At 41.2% G+C, this 12,552-nt stretch overlaps 1 protein-coding gene across 5 annotated transcripts in view; it reads left to right on the forward strand.

The window, feature by feature from the left end:
• SIPA1L1 (signal induced proliferation associated 1 like 1) overlaps nucleotides 1–12,552 on the forward strand; it is a 138,880-nt gene that overhangs the window by 54,942 nt on the left and 71,386 nt on the right. For all 5 annotated transcript variants that reach the window (XM_081227829.1, XM_081227830.1, XM_081227833.1 and 2 more), the window contains exons 7-8: nucleotides 7,806–8,379; nucleotides 8,970–9,244. In XM_081227829.1, coding sequence (XP_081083955.1) covers nucleotides 7,806–8,379; nucleotides 8,970–9,244 — 849 coding nt within the window. The remainder of the gene's footprint in view (nucleotides 1–7,805; nucleotides 8,380–8,969; nucleotides 9,245–12,552) is intronic.

Here is a 12,552-nt window from a genome sequence, read left to right on the forward strand (position 1 = left end):
AAGGTGTTTGTTTAGATAAAGTGCTGTCCAATAGAAATGTAATGCAAGTCACATATTAATTTTATATTTTCCAATAGCCATATTTTTAAAGTAACAAGAAATAGGTAAAATTAATTTTAACAATATGGTTTTTGACCCAATAGTATATTTTATTTACCTGATATATCCAAATATTATTATTTCAACATGTAATTTTTAAATTTTAAAAATTACTGAGATATCTTACATATTTTTGGACTAAGACTTTGAAATCTGGAGTGCGTTTTTGACTTACAGCTCATCTCAGGATGCTCAGTTTTCATTGGAAATAATCTGTATTTAGATTTCATAAAATTTGCAATTAGAGAAGTAGATTCATAATAGCTTATTGCAAACATACTTTTTAAGTATGTCTCCCTCTCCTTCAAAGACTTTTGAAAAACTGAATCGAGTGTCAGTTTTTAAAATTTAATGTGATTTAATACTCTTTGGTCATACTAGCCACATTTCCAGTACTCGGTAGCCACTGGAAGTATGGCCAGTGAAAGTCTAAATAGACTGATAAGGAGCAAAGGTGTCTGAACCTTCTTCATTACTTGGCTGGATGAGTAAGTGATATCTGTTTTATTCTTTTCAAACCCTCCTTCCCAGCCTGAAACTCATGATTTTTGCTCTCTCTCTTTCTTATTTTTAATCTCTTACCTGGAGAGCCCATCTTCTTAAGCCCACCTTGTGATGCTGGGAGCCTTTGCAGGAGGACACTGGACACCCCTGCTCACAAGACGTGGGCTAGTCTGGAATTCCCCTCTGCCAAGCTTACTTGAAGACCCAGTGCACTGTGATTTTTGGAACTAAAGTCGTGATCTTTTCCTATTATAAACTTTGGGTACATGAATTTTTCTCAGTCCTTCTCAAACTCAAGTAGGTGTGTTTCCTGGGGTATGTGGTGATGCCAGGAGATGTTTAAAGGTCCAGAATAACTAGGGTACCTCTCTTGTAGTCTTTAATGCTTGGGGGAAGGGATGTTTATTTTCATGAGAAAATAAATGTATTATGAAGTAGAATGGAAAATTTGTATCAATTTTAAGATACAATGTGGGTCTTCAAAGAGTTTTCATACCTGTGGGTTTTTCTCATACATTGGCCCCAAACTACTAGAGATGTGAATTTATAGGCCTCTTTCTTTAGGGATACTCTGGTGGGAAAGCTTAGAGATGCATTTAATTTGTACAAATTTTATTTAAATCTAATGTATCTCTAAGAAGTGTAGTTAGAATAATTCAAAGCCTTTTCATCATTTAAAATCTCTTCTTCCCACTTTCTCCACTGTGAACACTCACTTTTTTTTTTTTTTTTTTTTTTTTTTTGCGGTATGCGGGCCTCTCACTGTTGTGGCCTCTTCCTGTTGCGGAGCACAGGCTCCAGACGTGCAGGCTCAGCGGCCATGGCTCACGGGCCCAGCCGCTCCGCGGCACGTGGGATCTTCCCGGACCGGGGCACGAACCCATGTCCCCTGCATCGGCAGGCGGACTCTCAACCACTGCACCACCAGGGAAGCCCTGAACGCTCACTTTTATTTACTGACATCTACTTGGTGCCCAAAGTGTGTAAAGTTATTTCCTCAAAGAAGTGTCTTGCTCTAATTGTGTAGAGAATTGTGGGGTCAATACAGGCTAAAGATATAAAGAACATTTAACTGAGGAAATAGGATTCGGTGTGTGTTTTGAAGCACAGATGGTGGAATTCAGTGGCAAAATGAGAATAATTCTGTGAGTCTAGGGGTGGAAAGTGGTATAGATGAACACGTAGACGCAGGAAGGAAAGTGGAAAGTACAGTAAGAAGGCTGTGCTGTCAGAAAGGTTAGTGGGCAGTGGAAGCCCTTGGAATGCTCGGCCAGCAAATAACACTGTATAAATAATTCTAGGAAAATTTACTCACCATCATCGTGCGAAGTAATTTATATACAGAAACACAAATTTAGGTTTTATTGTTATTCATTTATTTTTCACTAGTTCTTTACAGTCCTGATCAAAATATACTACGCACTATTCTAGGCTCTGGGTTTCAACGGGGGAACAAAGTGACAAAAATCCCTATAGTGAATATGGAAATGAGGGTCTGAAATAATGTGTGTTGTATCACCCTCGGAACTAGAAAGTTTATACAGGAAAAACTGACTAGTTTAAGTTAATTCCAGAGGCCAGTTGACCTTGAATAGTAGACATAGCCAAGAACTCAGAAATGAATCACTAAGTCTGTGTACAAAAGCTTATTATGCCCATACCTGATACGAGGACCCTCTTGTCTCTATTATTTTACTTGTATCATTACAAAGAGCTTAATTGTCTGGTTTCAGTTGATAGAGCAGATTAGATGCAACAAATCAAAAAGATGAGCCGTTTAGTGGCAAGGATGTACTGAAAGCATCAATAAGTGATTACCAATAAGGGAGACGTAGAAAAATGATTCACGTTAAAGGTACAAATTCAATAAGCATAGCAGTCTGGGGTCACTTGGTTTGGGACCAAACAACCAAATATCCGTCACTCACCCCAAGGGCCTCACTTTGTAAAAACATGGTGCAAAATCTTTGTCACCATTTTTTTTAACTAGTAATAAATTAATGGATCTAGGCATTGATCATCAAAGGCTGCAAACATCATAAAAAGAGACAAATGCATGTCTCATAATGGAAGAATACAACCCCATCTAGAAATTAGTCTTATCCTCTCTTCCCAAAATTGAATGTGAATCCAATCAAACCTCTAGAGAGGCCAGGAAATACAAAAGACCAAAGAACATGTATGTATTCAGCAAAATTCAGTCTCTGGACTATGTGACACATAGCCCAGTTTCTTCAACAAATAAATTGCAAGAAATAAAAGAGAAGTGAAGTAAGAGAAGTGGAGGGGCATTAACAGAATATAAAAATTTAAGATAAAATTAATTAATTGTAATGTATGGGCCTTATTTGGATTCATTTCAGACAGACTATTTAAAAATCTTAGGACATCTTAAACAATTGAAAGGTAGAACTTTGATTCACTATATGATGAAATTAAAGAATTATTGTTCATTTCAAAACTAGTATAGTAGTAAGTGGTTTTTATAAAGACTGTCTTCAAAAACAGATGTTAAATTGTGGTCAGTAACTATGTTTGGGAAGGTAGATATATATGTTACTCCTCTCAGAAAGATTTCTGTATTCAGTGGTTAAGATGTAATAAATGTTGAAAGGAGTTAGCATGATGTAGTATAAAAAGCACCTGGAATCAGACCAGACAGTTAAACATATGAGATTTTAAATTTCCCTTTCTGTTCAATGGAAGGTGGCTTGACATCTACCTGAAATCCCATAAGTAAAGTATCTGGTGTAGGCAGGGAGTGTTGTGTATGCACATTAAATGACCATGCCTTTTTCTTCTTTTCTCCTCTTGAATAAAAATAAATAAATATGCAAGCTTCAACCAGGAAGAAAAATAACGAAGGTAGAAATTTCTTTCAGAAAAGTCTATTCCAAGCCATCATTAATCAGCATCCCTGTTGTCCCACGTAGCTGACCTTTCTAAGACAAAACTCTGAATGTGTCACTCTTTGTGCTTAAAACCATTTAGGGCAACTTTTTTTTTTTTTTTGCGGTATGCGGGCCTCTCACTGCTGTGGCCTCTCCCCTTGCGGAGCACAGGCTCCGGACGCTCAGGCTCAGCGCCCATGGCTCACGGGCCCAGCCGCTCCGTGGCATGTGGGATCTTCCCGGACCGGGGCACGAACCCATGTCCCTGCATCGTCAGGCGGACTCTCAACCACTGCGCCACCAGGGAAGCCCCCTTTAGGGCAACTTTGAGAGTCCCCAGCATAGCCTACTTCATGGAGCCCTTCAGGTCTGGCCTCTCTTGTCCCTCAGCGTCCACTGGCACCTCTCCCAGTCCTCCCCCCAGCATAGAGCTACTTACAGCACCTCCTCTCTGCACATGCCACTCTCTGGGCAAGAATGCCTCTTCTCACACACCCCTGCCACTTTCATCCAATGAACGCCTGCTCTTCTTTTCTCTGGGAGCGCTCCCCTGACCTCCCAGGACTGGACAAAGTGCTGTTCCGAAGTGTTTCCAGTAGCGCGCTACACCTCCCTAGGAGAACACTCACACCCCGAGCCGTAGCCCCACCAGGCTTTGAGCTTCTGCAGGGCTGAGGCTGTGACATCTCATCCTCGGTCCTGGCATATAGTCGGTGCCCAGTGAGTGCTGGTGATTGAAGACTCTTAGAAGTGGAGAGGCCCCAAGAGGGAACAGTGGGCACACATTTGTTCTGCCACTCATCTTTCCTGTCCTTTGCCAAGGTCTGCTTTCTTGGAAAGCTCCCCAAGCTGGCAGTCTGATCTAAGCTTCAAGGGGAAACTTCTCTACTGTTTTGATGCTAAGTTCCCTTCCTTTTAAACTTCGTTGTTTATTGTTTCCATGGTGCTTCAGAAGTTGAAGTGTCTTATTATTCTCACTCTTTTTCATTGAGACCTCTGTTCAGATGCCTCTGGAACATTCCCATGTATCAACTTGCTACTTCTTCCAAGGTCTTTGATGCCAACAAAGGCCCAGGCCCACTAGAAACAGCCTATAATGGTGGTCTCTTTGGCCATGTGACTCTTGTGGATGGTCCCTTTTGCAAGCACCTCAAGAGTGGAAGATTCCACACTCAGGGAATAAGTGTGGTCTTGTCACACTGCTGGCCATCCAGAAGCTCAGATTCCAGTCCTGGCTTTCTCTAACAAGCTCTGGGCAAATCATTTTACTTCTCTGAGTCTGTTTCCTGGAGCAGTGAAAAATGTCTACCAGCTGTTCAAAAGGAGGTCCAGGGATGCGTCAGATGAGAGTGAAACAGAACACCTTCCTGCTCCCTCAGTTGTACTCCGAGATTTGGGGAACAGGACAGATTTTCGTGTTAGAATGAATACAAATATTCTTCAGTGGAATGCAAAATCAAGATAAGTGTTAAGATGAAACTCAAGATTTTATTGGCAGAGTTTGAGGAACCCTGACTTCTCTAAGTCCCCCACCCCCCAGTGCTAACTTTCCATAACTGTTTCAGCCTCTGACCTTCTGTCTGTTCTGTGATCTAGATAACCCTCTTGAGTAGAACATACTAGTCCTTGACAATGCTGAGCAAATAAGGCATGGCTATAATTTTAAAGAATCTATTATTTCTAAGGAGATGCAATATTGCATACTAGGCAAACATAAGTGTAGACAAGAAGCCCTTTGGAATCTGCTTTTAAAAATAGCAAAAACCATTTATAATTAATACACCTCAAGTATCTATATATAGCACACTGAAATTCTAGAAAGGCTTTTCTTAGGAAGGCAAAAATATTCTCTCTACTTAACTTAAAACAGGCCTTATTAAGAGTTCAGAATTAGTGGCATCTAAATTAATGAGCTTTTAACCTTGTAGAAAAACTTGAAAGTTAAATTTACCCAAAACAAAACTCTTTATTTGAAAAGAACATTCTAGGGTATCATCTTCCTCATCATCTTCTGTGAGGATTCTGTTTCTAATGATGCAAAGCTGATTTTAGTGTTTGTATCATTTACCTCCCTACCGTGATGAATCACTGATAATTATATGTTAAGGGTTCAGTCTTTTCCCTCATAGTTCATTCTATAGGCTTCTAATTATTGGTGGGTTTTCAGTATATGTTTGTCTAAAGTCCTATTAGTTAATAAATAGATCTATAGATAACCAGTGAATTTAAGGGGCAAGTGGATGGATGGTCCTCATATCGACACCTGCTAGGCATTTTCTTCTCCTTATTTAAAATAAAATCACAGCTGTTTCTTGCGAAAGAATAATGATGTGAAATTAGCAAGAGAAGAAATTGCCAATTTAAAAATGAAAGATACTAAATATTTCTGGATCCTTACGGGATTCCTCTTAGAAAAGCTAGCAAATCTGGATATTAGCGTCATCTGCTTGACTTGAAAAAAAAATAACATAATCAAATTAAAATTATATAGCTGTCAGCCTTCAAGCCAGACAGTTCACATTACACAAGAAAAATTGCCTTTCTAATACTGATGTAATTAGGCTATCACGCATGTGGAGGTTTCTGTGAATTCTCATCTCCAGTTAGAAAATGGGATGTTGCTTGCCACCTTTCTTTGTCGTGAAGTGAACTAGGTAGTCTTTTTCTTTTTTTTTTTTTAATGAATTTGTGAAAAGCCATTTTCAGAAATAGGCCATCTCGTGGCATTTTCTAACAAAATATATAGTTTGTCTTCTGAGGTTGCTGATTTTTATTTATTTATCCTATTTTCACAAGCAACCATCATTTTTTGAAAAGCAAAGCTGAATATCTTCAAGCAAACCCTTGAAATAAAGAAAAAATAGTGCAGCAGAGCTCTTCAGTTTAATTTGAAAGATGCACACTCTCTGATTATGTCCTTTCCATTCTGGGAGTTCTGGAGAAACACATTTTGTGTTGCTCTGCTGATACTTAGTACGGTTGCATAATTGACTCACTTTTAAATAATTAGATAATTTGAAAAAGGGATGTTTGATCTGTTAGAATCTTCATTTCCAGCCCTCTCAAACTTCGCTGAGGTCCTGGAAGGAGATCTTGAAATATAAAACACACAACCTATCCCCATTTAATTTCTGTTGTTGTTGTTATTATTGTTTTAGGAAAAACTTAGTCTTTTTCCTTTTGAGATTAAAAATAATAGGTTCTTACAGATTGTATGATCCTTTTCTTAGTCCCAATTTTAACAGTGTAGATGCAGAGGAAATGACTGGAACAGGCTTTCTTTTTTTTTTTTTTTTTTTAAACATATTTATTGGAGTATAATTACTTTACAATGGTGTGTTAGTTTATGCTTTATAACAAAGTGAATCAGTTATACATATACATATGTCCCCATATCTCTTCCCTCTTGCGTCTCCCTCCCTCCCACCCTACCTATCCCACCCCTCTAGGTGGTCACAGACCACCGAGCTGATCTCCCTGTGCTATGCAGCTGCTTCCGACTAGCTATCTATTTTACGTTTGGTAGTGTATATATGTCCATGTGGAACAGGCTTTCTTGAATCAGTCTTGCTTAAAGGAATGGGAAAAGGAGCATAGTCTCACAAATAGTCAGGCTCCCATACCAAAAGTAGAGAATTGGGACCAAAGTTTAAAAATATGGTTTTAAAGCACTGTTGCTATTACCAAAAAAAAAATCATAATCTCTTTCTGTTACTCAGATTTCAGTTTTTGTTTTAAAATTATGCTCTTTGATCTGGTTGCTTAAGGCCTGACACATAGGACAACAAATAATATTTGTTTAATTTTTTAAAAATTTAATCCATTTTTTTTATGTCATGCATCTGTGGATATTTTCATTATAAGCTGACTGCTGTGGGCATCATATGTAAAATGGGGATAACATTTATGTTCTTACATAATCTGTGCTTGTTCTGAAAGGTTATATGGTTATAGTAGCCAACGCCCTCCCCCCTTTGGAAATAATCACTAGGGATTTAAAATGTTATCTACTATGAAGAATATTACAATAAATCTTTTTTTTCATGGAGTTATGGTTGGTTTAAATTTTTAGTTTAAGCTTTTGGGGTATTTTGACCTAGAAAAAATTTTGTTCTATAAATCCTAAATATGAGTGGATGAAAAGTATGCACTTGTTAAGTAGAAGTGTGTGTTGTTTCTTGTGGGACGATGACAGTTATTTTCCTTCTGAAGGGCATCTTTGTCTTTGAGAAAGTGTATTTTATTCTCATTCTGTGAGTCTGAGAAGTATTGACAAGCCTCTTTCTCATTGATCTTTGCTTTGTCTCTTAGTGTGGCCGTCACCAGGTCCAGAGATGTGCCTTCCTTTGGACCTCCCATCCCCAAAGGGGTCACTTTCCCTAAGTCAAATGTGTTCAGGGACTTCCTTTTGGCCAAAGTGATTAATGCAGAAAATGCTGCTCATAAGTCGGAGAAGTTCCGGGCCATGGCAACCCGGACACGTCAAGAATACCTGAAAGATCTGGCAGAAAAGAATGTCACCAACACCCCTATTGACCCGTCCGGCAAGTTTCCGTTCATCTCTCTGGCCTCCAAGAAGAAAGAAAAGTCTAAGCCCTACCCAGGAGCTGAGCTCAGTAGCATGGGGGCCATTGTGTGGGCTGTCCGGGCCAAAGACTACAACAAGGCTATGGAGATAGACTGCCTGCTCGGGGTCTCCAACGAGTTCATCGTCCTCATCGAACAGGAAACAAAGAGCGTGGTTTTCAACTGTTCCTGCAGAGATGTGATAGGGTGGACCTCAACCGACACCAGCCTCAAAATCTTCTATGAGCGAGGTGAATGTGTGTCCGTGGAGAGTTTCATTAACAATGAGGACATCAAAGAGATTGTCAAAAGGCTTCAGGTCAGTGTTTTCCGTCCACTTACCTACATGCATGTCCCTTTCGTAAAGCTTTCAGTACAGGCTAGAGCTAAGTTACAGAAGCTTGTTCTGTTTTATTAGCTCCTCTGAAAACTCCCTTAACAATGCGAAGGAACACAGAGTTTATGTCACACTTGCTTCCCATCATTTTTTTCAGAAGGAAAAGTAGTAGAACAAGTGGGGGAAGACACATTGTGCGTTTTTGTTGGAAACTCATTTGCATGTGACCTGATCCCATTGCCTTGTGACTGATGATGTAGCCCAGCCAATCTGCTTTAGTCGGTGAAAAGAATTGTTGGATCGGGTATCTGCTGCTTTGAATGTCTGTCTTAAGGGCAAAATGAGTAGCAGAATACCGTTTTTCTTTGCTGCCAGCTCCCTGTAGGTCTCTGAGAAGCCGCTGAGACAAGTATGTTCTTTTTGGCCTAATGAATGGAGATTAGTGAAGGCAAAATAACCAGGCTGCTCTTCAGCTGGCATTAGGGTATTCAGAAATAACCCTGCTTGCCATGCGTACCACTGAAGACCCTATTGCATTCATTAAACTGTGCATCTTTTGTTTCTTTGTCTAGTTCGTGTCAAAGGGCTGTGAATCGGTGGAGATGACTCTGCGAAGGAATGGGCTGGGACAGCTTGGCTTCCACGTCAACTACGAGGGCATCGTGGCAGATGTGGAGCCCTACGGCTATGCCTGGCAGGCAGGGCTGAGGCAGGGCAGCCGGCTGGTGGAGATCTGCAAGGTGGCGGTGGCCACTCTGAGCCACGAGCAGATGATCGATCTCCTGAGAACGTCTGTCACCGTGAAAGTTGTCATTATCCCCCCACATGATGACTGCACCCCACGGAGGTAGGTCTGAGAGTCCAGGGCCATTTGTGTACCGTGGAGAACATCCCCAACTGGGTCAGAGTGTAGGAGGTTATGAGGAGCGCTAGGATACAATGCGATGCTGAAAGTTCCCTCCATGGAAAGTCTAACTCAGGCCAGAGCTCCCTTTCAGCATGTGGCGGCAGCAGCTGGAAAGAATCACTAACTCGGACCATTCACAGGATTTACATCTCTGAGTATAGAAAGTCACCATTACAGATAGAGGTGTCTGGTAATATACGTTTTAAACATCTTGCACCAGTAGCTGAGAAACAGTGAACACTTAATGTTAAAAAGAGACTCAGCGTGACAGACTGTTAGACGTTTTTCTTTTATGTTCCATGACACTCTTTTTCCCCCAAATCTCCCATTTGTATCCAATTGCTGTCCAAAACGCAAAGTGCTGTTTTTGACCCCTGCTCTCTCAGCCTGGAGGGCTGAATGTGACTTACCAAGCTTTTTCTTAACTGCATCTGCATGTGTCAGAAATTGGCTTCAAATGAGCTGGTCCTGCTTGTGATGCTTGGGCAGTTTGGTTCCCAGACTTTCCCAAAGGGAAGCCCAGGAGCTCCCCACCCCTCCCAGCTCCTGCCAAGCCAGCAGCACTGTTGAAAATTTAATTTCTCTGTCTCTGGGGAGGTTTCCTGATGGAACAAATTTAATCAACTGTTTCTTTTCTCCTTTGGGCATGCACATGCTGTTTTTGCTGGGGTTTTTTTTCAATCTGTTAATTTGCTTTGAACCCATTATTTTCTAAGAGTTTCTGTTAAGCTTCAGCAATTAATTCTTAGGCTTTCTAAAGCCAAGACAATATTCTTTATGCTATTTTTTCCCCCAAAACATGACCAGTCCTACACCTGAGCTCTCATAGATTCATGAACATCAGATGGCAGAATATGTAAACAGTTATGGGGGGGGGTTTTGTGCCCTTGAAAAAGTAAGCGCAATGACAATATCAATGTACTTCAGTTCTTGAAACCAAGTGTTATAGACCAGACTGTGCTTGGGATGGTATTTAATACTGCTTACCTCCTAGATGGCCCAAAGATCATGTGCTAATGTCAGAATGTGGTGAAAATCCCTTTGTCTGATAGTTTTAAGAATTGCTCCCATCCGGATGACTGGATTTCCCTGGAAACCAGAATTTATATCCAGAACTTTTTGTTTTAGTTGTCTTGAGGACAGGGAGGGTATATTCTGAAAGTGCTGCCTTCATTTCCTCAACCACATCGTATTAATGTTAAGTATTTTGCTGAACCACAATTCAAGAATGACTCTTGAGGGTGATCAGAAAGGCAGCTGGGCCCTTAACAACACTCTCCAAGTGCTCTGTGATCCTTCTCCTCTTCCTCTTGTCTGTTTTCCATCCCGAGGTCTTTCCTACAAATTGTCTGCTTTATAGTTTATATGTCTAAACAGGCATCTATAAACTGGAGAAGATAACTAAGCTGTGTACCTTGTCAACCTTAGTACAGAGTTAGAGATGCTGGTCTAAGGACTAATCTACTCAAGAGGAAGCCTGTAGATCTTGCAACACCATCTTGTCTGCTCAGGGGTCTTTCCCCGTGTTTCTAAGCTCTTCAGTTCGTATGGGGGAGAGGGAAATAGGTGTGTGCGAGTGTGTGAGGAGATAGGATGGAATGGGCAACATTACTGACATTGAATTGTGAATAGTAGTTACTAGAAAGATGGGTCCCAAGGCCTGGCCCTGGATAGATGATAGGTCCATGACAGGAGGTGATTTGTCTACAGCAGAATACTAGGCTAGATACATCTTCTGCGGTGTATTGGTAAAAACAACTAATATTTGCTGAGTATTACTTCCATGTGCCAGACCCTAGAAAAAACACTTTTATATGGATTAGCACATCTAATCCTTATAACGACCCTATGAAGTAGTAGTATTAATATTACTCCAAATTAAAGGAAACCAACACTCAGAAAGGTTAGTAACTCCCCAGCCTCATCTGGCAAATTCAGGTCTAACTTCAGAATCCAAACTCTTAACTTTGTATGCTTGGGACACAAATCCTTTCCTATGTACCAGCATAAGCAGAGATATGATGGTAAACTGGTTTTCTGTTGGGGAGAAGAACCTTGGTTTGTAGTATTTGCTGTATTTGTCTTCATCTCCCAGCACCGCTTCTGGGGCATCATTGTCATCGTGTCATAGCCAGGGAGCTGGCAGTGACGGAACAGAAGAGTGTTAGGAACCTGCCCCCATTAGAGCGTGGGATGGGGGGCTGGGCTGAAGGAGCAGCGCGCCGCACAGCCCCTCAGGCCTGGGAGACCCACTCTGCCCCTTGCTCTAGAGTTTCCACCCGAAAAGCCACCATCAGACCTTTTAGGTGGGTCTGAAATGATGCCCTTGATACCTCTGGAGGACTAGAAGCCTGCTCTCCGCTTCCCACCTCCAGAAACCACTTCAAAGGAATAGTTGAAGCATTAACACCTTGGTACAATTTTCAACAAAATAAGATAATGCTCTTCTGTCACTTTTTTCCTCTCCTCCGCACTTCACACGCCCACAGCTGTTGTCCTTGCAGCTAACTACTCTGCTCTTTGACTAGTCACACTCCTGTCTGTCAGCTGGTGCTGCCGCTCTAGTGCCAGGAAGAGCAGGCCTCCTGGAAATACGCTGCCCTCCGTCCCCAGCGGCGTGCTTCTCAGGGTCACCAGGATCCGAGGGTCCCAGGACACACACCGGCGTGGGGATCATATGTAATCACAAACACGTATGTTCACATGGAAGAGTCCCTAGTTTTGAAAAGGCAGGTGGTTTTTGTTTTGTTTTTGTTTTGTTTTCTTAACATCTTTATTGGAGTATAATTGCTTTACAATGGTGTGTTAGTTTCTGCTTTATAACAAAGTGAATCAGCTGTACATATACGTATATCCCCATATCCCCTCCCTCTTGCGTCTTCCTCCCTCCCACCCTCCCTATCCCACCCCTCTAGGTGGACACAAAGCACCGAGCTGATCTCCCTGTGCTATGCGGCTGCTTCCCACTAGCTATCTATTTTACGTTTGGTAGTGTATATATGTCCATGCCACTCTCTCACTTTGTCACAGCTTACCCTTCCCCCTCCTCATATCCTCAAGTCCATGCTCTAGTAGGTCTGTGTCTTTATTCCCGTCCTGCCCCTAGGTTCTTCATAACCATTTTTTTTTTTTAGATTCCATATATATGTGTTAGCATACGGTATTTGTTTTTCTCTTTCTGACTTACTTCATTCTTTATGACAGACTCTGGGTCCATCCACCTCACTACGAATAACTCAATTTCATTT

Source organism: Mesoplodon bidens (assembly GCF_964165515.1).
Source record: "Mesoplodon bidens genome assembly, chromosome: 3".
Lineage (NCBI taxonomy): Eukaryota > Metazoa > Chordata > Mammalia > Artiodactyla > Ziphiidae > Mesoplodon > Mesoplodon bidens.